The sequence below is a fragment of the Erpetoichthys calabaricus genome, chromosome 12, assembly GCF_900747795.2.
Source record: "Erpetoichthys calabaricus chromosome 12, fErpCal1.3, whole genome shotgun sequence".
NCBI lineage: Eukaryota > Metazoa > Chordata > Cladistia > Polypteriformes > Polypteridae > Erpetoichthys > Erpetoichthys calabaricus.
In genome coordinates, this window is record NC_041405.2 from 152,973,586 (window position 1) to 152,987,135 (window position 13,550).

The window sequence follows — 13,550 nt, forward strand, 5'->3', positions numbered from 1 at the left end:
TCCTCCAATTATGGTCTCAAATTAGAACCTAATTCTTGATGTGATTAAATTCTATGGCTTCAGAGTGTCCTCACTCTGACCTCGAACACATTTCCAATTCCAATCCTTCTCCATTTCTTTCAAAATTCTCCAATCCATGCCTGTGCTGATTTCAGTTCTACCAGATCTTAAAGTTCCTTTACGTTACAGAGGAGTCCCATAATGATATCCATGATATGCTGGATATCATGGCCCTCCTGTACACTGGTACTGTGAGTGCTGTCCAGAGGGGAGGCAGATGCTCTGTGTTTTTCCCAGTTGATTCTGGGGACCCACAGTGGTCTGTTCTGCTCCTACTCTGTTCAATGCTTGTATGGACTGGGTGCTGGGCAAGGTTGTGGGATCCAGTGGCTGTGAGACATCTGTTGGTGAAGAGAGATTCACTGATCTTATCTTTGCTGACGATGCTGTGATCTTCACGGAGTCAATGGAGGCTCGAGATGACTGAGTGAGAAGTCTGAGTGTCTGGGCTTGCGAGTGTCCTGATAAAAAGCAAAGAGCCAGGCCTTTAATGACCTCTTGGACAAAGCCAATCAACACGGTGTCTGTCTGCAGAGACAGACCTTGTCAAGAGGTTTACTTACCTCGCCAGTGACATTCATGTGTCTTCTTACTCTTCCTATGAAGTCAGTAGAAGGATTGGGAGAACATGGGTGGTCATAAGGTCACAGGAATGGGGTGTGAGGTGCTCCTGATATCTCAGCGAGAGGATGAAGGTCCAAGTCTTTAGAGTCCTGGTGCTTCCTGTTTGCAAGACATAGACGCTATCTGGTGATCTGAGATGAAGACTGGACTCCTTTGATACTGTGTCTCTTCAGAGAATCCTTGGGTGCTGCTGGTTTGACTTTGTGTTGCTGATGGAGTCCCAAATGAGGCACATCACCTGCATTGTGAGGGGACGTCAGTTACAGCACTACGGCCATGTGACGCGATTTCCCGAAGGTGATCTGGCTCGCAGGACCCTCATTGTTGAGGACACAAGCAGCTGGACCAGGCCAAGGGGTTGCCCACGTAATACTTGGCTGCGGCAGATAGAGGGGTCATTACCGAAGGGTGGGACTGGACTGCATGTCTGCCTGGGGGGTTGCCAACGAGGACCCCGAGCAGTTTCGTCATGTGGTGGGTGCAGCAAAGCACTGTACCAGTGCAGACTCCTCAACCTGACGTGACCTTTAATCGCTTTATACTCAAATTTCTATGAAATTCTCCAGTCCAAGGGTGTCCTAATTCCGATTTTAGCAGCTCCTTTATGTTACAGTGGAGTCCAGTTCTGATGTATTCCAGAATGCCTCCACTTTTAAATGAATTTTCTTTTCTTTTATTCATTTCCATCATTTCATAATCCCTTTATACTCTGATTGCTTGTTAGTTCTTCAGTCTGTTTGTTTTCCAATTCTGAATCTTCCAGATCTTTATGTTACAGTGTAAGAGCTCCATCCATCCTGATATATTCCAGAATGCCTCCACTTTACCATCATGGAAGCTTTTCTTTGTGTGGTAACATGCAGTGCATCATCACTTTGTTATTCCCACTAAACTCCAATTCTTTTGGTTTCCGAGGCCCCACAAATGAACCACTTGTGAATTTTGAAGTTTAATTACTTTAAACTGCTCTCAGGACAGCATTTTGACATTTCATTATTTTCTATTTCATTCTAATGCCCCTAACCCATAAATGTAACCCATTAATGGAAGATCTTGTCGTGAGTTTTTTAGGTTACCTATGAGTCTGACTGTTTCACCGGATTATCTCATTTTAGTAGGAATGTTTTGAAAATGGTCACCTGAAATGACAAAATCCTCAACAGCTTCTATCTCACTACCTCTTGTAATGAAGAGAATGGCTCATCATCTCCGGTCCTGTTCAGCCTATAATAATAATTAATAATAATAATTTTTTGCATTTATATAGCACTTTCTCACTACTCAAAGCGCTTGTATACATCGGACTTCCAATACAACTCGGAGTCCTGCCACGTGCAAAAGTTCACTGACGACACTGCTATCGTGGGCTGCATCAGGAGTGGGCAGGAGGAGGAGGAGTATAGGGACCTAATCAAGGACTTTGTTAAATGGTGCGACTCAAACCACCTACACCTGAACACCAGCAAAACCAAGGAGCTGGTGGTGGATTTTAGGAGGACCAGACCCCTCATGGACCCCGTGATCATCAGAGGTGACTGTGTGCAGAGGGTGCAGACCTATAAATACCTGGGAGTGCAGCTGGATGATAAATTAGACTGGACTGCCAATACTGATGCTCTGTGCAAGAAAGGACAGAGCCGACTATACTTCCTTAGAAGACTGGCGTCCTTCAACATCTTCAATAAGATGCTGCAGATGTTCTATCAGACGGTTGTGGCGAGCGCCCTCTTCTACGCGGTGGTGTGCTGGGGAGGCAGCATTAAGAGGAAAGATGCGTCATGCCTGGACAAACTGGTGAGGAAGGCAGGCTCTATTGTTGGCACGGAGTTGGACAGTTTGACATCTGTAGCAGAGTGACGGGCGCTGAGCAGACTCCTGTCAATCATGGAGAATCCACTGCATCCACTAAACAGGATCATCTCCAGACAGAGGAGCAGCTTCAGAGACAGACTGCTGTCACCGTCCTGCTCCACTGACAGACTGAGGAGATCGTTCCTCCACCACACTATGCAACTCTTCAATTCCACCCGGGGGGGTAAACGTTAACATTGTACAAAGTTATTGTCTGTTATACCTGACAGTGTTATCACTCTTTAATTTAATTTTGTTTTTTTATTCAGTATGCAGCTGCTGGAGTATGTGCCTTTCATATCTATCTATCTATCTATCTATCTATCTATCTATCTATCTATCTATCTATCTATCTATCTATCTATCTATCTATCTATCTATCTATCTATCTATCTATCTATCTATCTATCTATCTATCTATCTATCTATCTATCTATCTATCTATCTATCTATCTATCTATCTATCATAAAGAATACATAAATTAACTAAAATTCTGTTTTTTTTTCTTGTAGACACCCCATGGAATTGAATACAAGGACTGCCTGCTACGGAAGGATTGCAGCTTTCATCTCTTTGGTGTCACACGTAACTTCAACAACCTCAAAGAGCTCATACTGTACTACCAGAACAACGGGCTGACCATAGCAGGGCTGCCCGTGGATCTCAAAACGTGGTGTTCCCCACAGCCAAAAGGTCAGTGAAGTCATGCAATTGAATGCCCCAACAGTATAGGAATGAACCGAAATGTTTATTAAAAATATACTCTGGGGGACAGACCCCAAAGTACGAGGGACATTCTAAAAGTTTCCGCACTATTTTCGTTGGAAACGGTGAAGGCGGGAGGAGAAGTAATTGGTCATGGCTGAGAATGTCATATGACTGGGAAAATTGCACCAGAAAGGAAGGTGACTCTGTAGAAAAGCGATGTCATTTGTTTTTGAAATTCTTAATAACTAGAGTTCAAACAAAAGGGCGGAAACTTTTTGAACGCCCCTTGTATATGCAGGTGTGGACAGATTTCTTGGTACCCCTCCGCAAAAGAAGAAGAACCCACAATTGTCTCTGAAATAACTTGAAACTGACAGAAGTCATCAGCGCCCGCCATTGTTTATTATGTATTTAACAAAAATCAGACTTTGCTTTAGAGTTTGGATTTATCCGAATATTTCAATCAATAACACAAATGAAAATGACATGGACAAGAATGATGGGACCCTTCACTTAATATTCTGTTGCATAACCTTTAGAGTTTGCATTCATGACACCTAACAGTTAATGTATGGTGAGTGTACCGGCTCCAAAATGGCTGCTGTCGCATCATCAAGTTGGGTGCTACACATTAGTAGTGGCTGAAGTGGCTCACCACTCACTGAAGCACTTTGAGTAGTGAGAAACGTGTTAAATAAATGTAAAGAATTATTATTATTATTATTATTATTATTATTATTATTATTATTATTATTATTATTATTATCATTATTATTATTATTAGTAGTAGTAGTAGTAGTAGTAATAGTAGTAATAGTATTAGTATTATTATTAGTATTATTATTGCACCCAAGCAATTCCTGGAGCTCTCCATTAGACTTCTGCACCTGTCCACAGGTCGTTCAGCCCACTCGTTCTGAGCAAACTGCTCCAGCAGGGTTAGGTTTGAAGGGGGTAAGAGACAAGACCCCAGTTAGAGGAGGTCTGCACCGAGGATCTTCTTGGAGTCCAAACCTCTTTGATCTGCTTATGGATGTGTTGACTGGTGTGATGAAAGTTCAGTCCCCCTGGTGCAGGGTTTGTGCTGATGACATTGTGTTGTGTAACACCAGAAAAGAGGAAGTGGAGGGGAAGATAGAAGAATGGAGAAGAGCTTTGGAAGATAAATGGTTGAGGATAAAGAAGAAGAAGAACAAGAAGAAGGTGGAATATGTGAGGTTTAATGACAGGATTCAGAAGTTAGCCTGCATGGAGAGCTATTGAAAAGAGTGGATAAGTTTAAATATCTAAGATCAGTGGTACCCTCAGATGCAGACTCCGATGCAGAGATAACCCAACAGAGTGCAGTGTGGATGGAACAATTGGAAGAAGGTATCAGATGTATTGTGTGATTGAAGAATTAAGGCAAAGATTAAAGGTTAGGTTTTTAAGACAGTGGTAAGACCAGCAATGATGTATGGAGATGAGACATGGGCAGTCAAGGGGGCACAGGAGAAGAAGTTGGATGTGACAGAAATTTAATGTTGAGAAAGATGTGTGGAGTTAAAAAAAGGACAGAGTAAGAAATGAGACAATCAGAAGTACAACAAAAGTGGGAGAGATATCTACAGTATGAAAGTCCAGGAGAGTAGGTTGTGATGAGGAGAGCCAAGGAGTAATGGGAATGGAAGCACAGCTAAAGAGAAAGTGAGGGAGGCCAAAGTGGAGGTGGGTGGAAAAACAAAAAGAAGATCTGAAGAAAAGGGTCTGACTGAGGAAGACATGCAGGACCGAGTTGTGTAGAGAACGTTGATCACACACATCAAGCCACACAAAGCAGTGGGAAAAGATGAAGAGAAAGAAGAAGAAAAAGAAGGCACATTCACAAAGTAGATTCGCCAGCATTGTAAAGTGCGAGGTGGAGTACGCTCACAGAATGTGTACATGAAAGTTCTACACATGCAGATGGGGAAGATAGCTCAGATCGAGTATTGACGTCCCTATCCAACATCATGGTTCTCTGGGAAAAAATATTGCCTATCACCAAGCCAAATGGTGATGTTTTTTAAGGACAAATTCAGTGAACAAGGTCACTGCTGAACCAAAAAACTTTGCTGTGAGAAATCCTTGGTGAATTTTTCCCGATCAGCACTACATATTACCTTGTACCTTGTTGAGGTTTTGCTGTTTTAGTATAAGAAGGTGACATTTGCACCATAGGTAGGACACATTAGTCTCTTTGGTGTTTTATAACTGACATTGTCACCCGTCAAAGCCTTGCGAAGCAGAACAATACTAAAAAGTTACCAATTCTAAAATTGTTGATCTTTATATGTTTTATTATGAAAAAACATGTGATGAGCAAAACAACGCGCACAGATTTGCAGCGCACTTCTGTGTTTTGCTGTGGAGAAAAACTTCAGACTTTTACGAAATGGACACGGCCCAGGAATGAATCGGCGCCCTGTATTGCTTAAACAAGAGGTCTGAGTTGGTTTTTGCTTTGGACCCAATGTTGCCCAAATAGACGGGGTCATTTCTACCCGTTTTAGTGCCATACGCAGTTTATTGTTTGACAGTCCTCACCCCTCTTCTCTGTGTGCAATGGGGCTTACAAAAGCCAATGGGCTTAAACAATTGTTTAGTTTATCCATGCCAGGAAACAGCACTGTAAGTGTCTCCTGTCTCTCGGTGGAAATTGACAGGGGATTGGCTAATATTTAAAATTCAGTCAGAGGGGTTTCTGACAGGGTGGCGCAGTGGGTAGTGCTGCAGCTCGCAGTTAGGAGACCGGGGTTCATTTCCCAGAGTCCTCCCTGCATGGAGTTTGCATGTTTTCCCTGTGTCTGTGTGGGTTTCCTCTGGGTACTCCAGTTTCCTCCCACAGTCCAAAGACATGCAGGTTAGGTGGGTGTGTGTGTGTGTGTGAGTGTGCATGCGTGCCCTGCAGTGGGCTGGCGTCTTGCCCAGGGTTTGTACCCTGCCTTTGCGCCCTGTGTTGGCTGGGATTGGCTCCAGCAGACCCCCTTGACCCTGTAGTTAGGATATAGCGGGTTGGGTAATGGATGGATGGATGGGTTTCTGACATTGTTGTGGCTTAATTGCATACCCATAAAAATGAATGGCAATTATTCGGCTTAAGTGGAAAAGGAGCTGCAAATGTCTAAGGTGTAATGAGTATGACACTCTGAATATTTATATGAGTAAAAATCTTTGTTGTACACCAACATCATTTAAATAAACACAAAAAATAAGTATTTTAGGAATTTCTCTCCAAAACATTGATCTTTACAGTACATAACTGTTTCCAGCAGGAGGTGCACACTCCCTGGGAATGGGTTCATTAGTGATTGCAGTGATCTACTAACCTAAATCTATATAGATATAAACTGAACGGCGATATCCCTCCCCAGTGATACTGAAGTAATGTTAATTAATAATCACTTAGGCAGAATACACTTACAGTAGCTTGAGTTTAATGTCGGCTTACATGGCAAATAACAATAAGACGAAGAAAGCCAGTGACAAAACCTGGTCCTGGAGTGTGAGTCCAAGAAATGGGGTCTGTCGTTGTTGTCAAGCATCAAGTGTGGAAGGCGTTTTCAGGAAGAGGTGGCAACACAATCCATCCGGCTGTTGGCTTCGAGGTGCCAGGCAGTTTCCGAGGCTTTTTATACTGTTATACTGTTGATAAGGTGCCACATGAGAGGTTGGGCATCAAGCTAAAAGAAGTGGGAGTTCAGGGTGATGTTTTTAGATGGGTGCAGAATTGGCTCAGACACAGGAAGCAGAGGGTGATGGTGTGAGGAACCTCATCAGAATTAGGTGATGTTAAGAGTGGTGACCAGCAGGGGTCAGTGCTAGGGCCGCTGCTATTTTTAATATATATAAATTATTTAGATAGGAAAATAAGTAACAAGCTAGTTAAGTTTGCTGATGATACCAAGATAGGTGGATTAGCAGATAATTTGGAATCCGTTATATCATTACAGAAGGACTTAGATAGCAGACAGGCTTGGGCAGATTTGTGGCAGATGAAAGTTCTTCTTCTTTTGGCTGCTCCCATTAGGGGTTGCCACAGCAGATCATCTTCTTCCATATCTTTCTGTCCTCTCCATCTTGTTCTGTTACACCCATCACCTGCATGCCCTCTCTCACCACATCCATAAACCTTCTCTTAGGCCAGCGTTTCTCAACCTTTAAGTATTTGCGACCCGAGTTTTCATAACAGTTTTAATCTCGCCCCCCCTAACGTTTTTTTGAAAGGAGCCCACTAATACCAATTTGTTCTTTTTTAATTAATAATATATCATAGATGCATATTTTATTATACCTACTTAACTTTTATCGACATTTATCTAACTCTATATTTATTTTTCTAGTATCAGATGTAGTGTAAGTTAATTTGTTTTGGTTTAAATAGATGTATGTTTCATATTTTCAATTCTTGTTTTCTTTTCTTCACATCTTCACGCCCCCCCCCCCCCCCCCTTTTTGTTACTTCGCGCCCCCCTAGGGAGGCCCGACCCACAGTTTGAGAACCACTGTCTTAGGCCTTCCTCTTTTCCTCTTCCCTGGCAGCTCTATCCTTAGCACCCTTCTCCCAATATACCCAGCATCTCTCCTCTGCACATGTCCAAACCAACGCAATCTCACCTCTCTGACTTTGTCTCCCAACCGTTAAACCTGAGCTGACCCTCTAATGTCCTCATTTCTAATCCTGTCCATCCTCATCACACCCAATGCAAATCTTAGCATCTTTAACTCTGCCACTTCCAGCTCTGTCTCCTGCTTTCTGGTCAGTTCCACCGTCTCCAGCCCACATAACATAGCTGGTCTCACTACCGTCCTGTAGACCTTCCCTTTCACTTTTGCTGATCCCAGTCTGTCACAAATCACTCCTGACACTCTTCTCCACCCACTCCACCCTGCCTGCACTCTCTTCTTCACCTCTCTTCCACAATCCCTGTTACTCTGTACTGTTGATCCCAAGTATTTAAACTCGTCCACCTTCGCCAGCTCTACTCCCTGCATCCTCACCATTCCACTGACCTCCTTCTAATTCACACACATGTATTCTGTCTTGTTCCTACTGACCTTCATTCCTCTCCTCTCTAGAGCAGATCTCCACCTCTCCAGGGTCTCCTCAACCTGCTCCCTACTATCACTACAAATCACAATGTCATCAGCAAACATCATAGTCCACGGGGACTCCTGTCTAATCTCATCTGTCAACCTGTCCATCACCATTGCAAATAAGAAAGGGCTCAGAGCTGATCCCTGATGTAATCCCACCTCCGTCACTCCTACCCGCAGACCTCACCACGGTCACACTCTTACGTACTTCTCTGCCTCTCCCGACTTCCTCATACAATAACACAACTCCTCTCGAGGCACCCTGTCATATGCTTTCTCCAGGTCCACAAAGATACAATGCAACTCCTTCTGGCCTTCTCTAAACTTCTCCATCAACATCCTCAGAGCAAACATCGCATTTGTGGTGCTCTTTCTTGGCATGAAACCATCCTGCTGCTCACTAATCATCACCACACTTCTTAACCGAGCTTCCACTACTCTTTCCCATAACTTCATGCTGTGGCTCATCAATTTTATCCCCCTGTAGTTACTTCAGTCCTGCACATCCCCCTTATTCTTAAATATCGGCACCAATACACTTCTTCTCCACTCCTCAGGCATCCTCTCACTTTCCAAGATTGCATTAAACAATCTGATTAAAAACTCCACTGCCATCTCTCCTAAACGCCTCCATGCTTCCATAGGTATGTCATCTGGACCAACGGCTTTTCCATTCTTCATCCTCTTCATCGCTGTCCTTACTTCCTCCTTGCTAATCCATTCCACTTCCTGATTCACTATCTCCTCATCATCCAGCCTCTTCTCTCTCTCGTTCTCTTCATTCATCAGCCTCTTAAAGTACTCTTTCCATCTGCTCAGCACACTCTCCTCACTTGTGAGTACATTTCCATCTTTATCCTTTATCACCCTGACCTGCTGCACATCTTTCCCAACTCGGCCCTCTCTGTAGCCCACTGGTCCTTTTCTCCCTCCTTAGTGTCCAACCTCTCATACAACTCATCATACGCCTTTTCTTTAGCCTTCGTCACCTCTCTCTTCACCTTGCGCCTTATCTACTTGTACTCTTGTCTACTTTCTGCATCTCTCTGACTCTCCCACTTCTTCTTTGCCATCTTCTTCCTCTGTATACTCTCCTGTATTTCCTCATTCCACCACCAGGTTTCCTTTTCCTCCTTCCTCTGTCCAGATGTCACGCCAAGCGCCCTTCTTGCTGTCACCCTTACTACTTCTGTTGTAGTTTCCCAGCTGTCTGGTAACTCTTCATTACCACCCAGTGTTTGTCTCACCTCCACCCTAAACCTTGCAGTCTTCCTTTTTCAACTTCCACCATTTAATCCTTGGCTCTGCCCTCACTCTCTCCCTCTTCTTGATCTCCAACGTCATCCTACAGACCACCATCCTATGCTGCTTAACAACACTTTCCCCTGCCACCACTTTGCAGTCTTCAATCTCCTTCAGATTGACTCTTCTGCATAGGATGTAATCCACCTGTGTGCACTTCCTCCACTCTTGTACATCACCCTATGTTCCTTACTAAAATATGTATTCACCACAGCCATGTCCATCCTTTTGGCAAAATCCACTATCCTCCGACCTTCTTCATTCCTCTCCTTGACACCATACCTACCCATCACCTCCTCGTCTCCTCTGTTCCCTTCACCAACATGCCCATTGAAATCCGCTCCAATCACCACTTTCTGTCCCTTGGGTACACTGTTCATCACTTCCTCCAACTCACTCCAAAAATCTTCTTTCTCTGCCATTGTTCATACGCACTAACAGCATTCATCATCACACCTCCAATTTCCAGCTTCATAATCATCACTCTGTCTGACACTCTTTTCACCTCCAAAACACTCTTGACATGCTGTTCCTTCAGAATATCCCCTACTCCATTTCTCCTCCTATCCACACCATGATAGAACAATTTGAATCCACCTCCGATCCACCTGGCCTTACTCCCTTTCCATTTAGTCTCTTGTTCGCACAATATATCAACCTTCCTTCTCTCCATCATATCTGCTGTCTCCCCTTACCAGTCATACTGCCAGCATTCAAAGTTTCTACCCTCAGTTCCACTCTCTTTACCTTCCTCCTCTCCTCCTGCATCCAGACACGTCTCCCCCCTTTTCTTCTCCTTCTTCTTCTCCTTGGCCAAATGTAGCCCAATTTCTGCCAGCACCCTTTTGACTAACAGTACTGGTGGCAGTCGTTGTTAACCCGGGGCTCAACCGATCTGGTATGGAAATTTGTATTGTTGTTCGCATATTGATTTGGCAAAATTTTACACCGGATGCCCTCCCTGATGTAACCCTCCCCATTTATCTGGGCTTGGGACGGGCACAAAGAAACATACTGGCTTGTGCATCCCCTGTGGCTGGGTTTGCATTTATTGAAATTTAATGTCAGTAAAGGTAAAGTATTACAAATAGGAAGTAAAAACGTTATGTTTGAATACAAAATGGGCAGTCAGAAAATCGAGAGTAGACCTTTTGAGAAGGATTTAGAAGTCGTAGTGGACTTGACATGATCAACTGGCACCTTGGCGCCTTGATGTGTGCAGTACAAGTCACAGGAGGTTCTGCTCAAGCTTTATATCATACTGGTGAGGCCTCATCTGGAGTCCTGTGTGCAGTTTTGGTCTCCAGGCTACAAAAAGAACATAGCAGCACTAGAAAAGGTCCAGAGAAGAGCGACTAGGCTGAGTCCAGGGCTACAGGGGATGAGTGATGAGGAAAGATTTAAAGAGCTGAGCCTTTACAGTTTAAGCAAAAGAAGATTAAGAGGAGACCTGACTGAAGTGTTTAACATTATGAAGAGAATTAGTCCAGTGGAACGAGACGGTGACTTTAAAATGAGTTCATCAAGAGCACAGGGACACAGATGGAAAATTGTGAAGGGTAAATTTCGCACACACATTAGGAAGTTTTTCTTTATACAAAGAACGATAGACACTTGGAATAAGAGACCAAGTAGTGTGGTAGACATACAGTAAGACTTTAGGGACTTTCAAAACTCGACTTGATATTATTTTAGTAGAATTAAGTGGACAGGACTGGCGATCTTTGTTGGGCTGAATGGCCTGTTCTTGTCCAGATTGTTGTAATGTTCTAATGATTCCAGGGATACAGAAGATGAGTTATGAGGAAAAATTAAAAGTGCTGAGCATTTAAAAGAGATTATGAAGTGACCTGACTGAAGTGTTTAAAATTATGAAGGGAATTTGTGCAGTGGAACGAGACGGTGACTTTAAAATGAGTTCATCAAGAACACGGGGACACAGATGAAAAATTGTGAAGGGTAAATTTCGCACAAACATTAGGAAGTTTTTCTTTACACAAAGAACGATAGACAACATAGAAAGAAAGAATGCGCAGCAGACACCATCCGGGTACATTAACTGATAAACTTCATGCCATGAAAATTTCAAAGTTATACTAAGCAGTACAAAGCATATAGCTTAGCACAGAGTCCTTCAGCAAGTGTGTCATTCTCAATAGAGTCAAAACTGCCACCACAGTCAGAACCAAGGTCTTCATATTCTGTATCGCTAGCATTCTGTAACGTTTCTGGGAATTCCTCACCCGTATGTTTTCCTTTCTGAAGAAGAAGACATTTCCTTGTAGAAACTTCATGTCTTATTGTGGTTCAACCAAACAATTACCATGCACTGTGACAGACCCTTGTGCGTGAGGGTACGTGAAGATGAACTATCGAACATGCAATTCCTTTCCTGCTTTTTACGCACAGCAGTGACATGGAGCATGAATGAGCAGCAATAGGTGACAATTCACCATTGAAATGCTCTGAACCCCTGCTAGCCTGTGTGTGGCTCGACGCAGGTGGGATCTTTGATAAAAAACAGGTTCACGCAGCTGTTATACACTGCCCGCCCTGTCATATACTTGTGCAAATCGCATATTTTACTAATAAAAGAGAGTGGACAACATGGAAATAAGACACCCCAGGGTATGTAAAAATACTATTACTGCTTTGGATTAATTTGTAGGTGTATTGCAATGTGCACTGTGAGGGATGGCTGACAGTTTATTCCGGCCCATACCTCCAAGCCGCCAGATGGAGCCATCCCTGCAACATGGAGGTGCCCCGAATTCCAGCAGGGCATCATGGAACTTGGAGTCTTTCATCACAGCCCTGCTGGATACTGTGGGGGCCACCAGGGGATGCTGCAGGGAGGCTCAAAGACTTGTATTTTCCATATCACGTACTTCCCAGTCACGGGGAGAGAAGTAATGATGTACTTCCGGGGTGAAGAAAAGAAGGAGTTTGCATCTGACCCAGAATTGCTGGGAAATCACATGGACTGAGGGAAAAGAAGCACTTCCGGGTCAAGAGATATAAAAGGACTATGGGAAACCCCAGAAAGTTGAGCCGAGTTGGGTGGAAGGTTGACTGAGCTGCTGGGAGTGGTGGATTGTGTTTATTGATTATTGTATTGAGTGATTATTGGAGTATCGTGGAGTGGTGGGTGCTTTGTGCACTTTATTATTAAAATAAATAATATTTGGACTTTTATCTGGTGTCTGATGAGTGGTCTGAGGGTTCAAGGGGACGACAGCGCCCCCTTATCTGTCACAGCACCAACAACTTTAAAATACGGTAGTGTCCCGCTGGCGGGACGACTCCTGAATAAGTGTCTACGTCTTACTAGTCGTGCTTTTTAGAAATCTAAAGCTTTTCTTTGCATTTCATGTATCTGGCAGAGCTCACCAACCTGATCGTTGTCAGAAGTAACTGCTCCCTGGAAGCACCGGCGTCACCCTCACTCCCCTGTCGACAGCCCATTAACGTGCAGTTCCAGATGGTCAAGAAGGAGGATCTCAGATGGGTGAGTAGACCTCAGTGGTTTTATTTCAATAATTTTGGAGCTCATTTATCAAAAGGTGGATGTGATCATTTAAACGGGATGACGCCAAGGGCAGCATTGGAAATGCACAGTTGATGAACTCCTGGACAAAGTGGAAAGGCATCTTTGTCCTGATTTTTCTGTAATAAATTATTTCTAGGGTAGTTTTTTCTGGTTTACTTCTGGTTTTTGGTGTCACGGTATACAGGTGCTGGTCATAAAATTAGAATATCATGACAAAGTTGATTTATTTCAGTAATTCCATTCAAAAAGTGAAACTTGTATATTAGATTCATTCATTACACACAGACTGATGTATTTCAAATGTTTATTTCTTTTAATTATAACTGACAACTAATGAAA

General features: G+C 43.4%; 1 protein-coding gene across 1 annotated transcript in view; it reads left to right on the forward strand.

The window, feature by feature from the left end:
• jak3 (Janus kinase 3 (a protein tyrosine kinase, leukocyte)) overlaps window positions 1-13,550 on the forward strand; it is a 156,257-nt gene that overhangs the window by 55,389 nt on the left and 87,318 nt on the right. Inside the window, exons 9-10 of the mRNA XM_051934977.1 lie at window positions 3,049-3,229; window positions 13,045-13,169. Of these exons, the coding sequence (XP_051790937.1) occupies window positions 3,049-3,229; window positions 13,045-13,169 (306 nt within the window). The remainder of the gene's footprint in view (window positions 1-3,048; window positions 3,230-13,044; window positions 13,170-13,550) is intronic.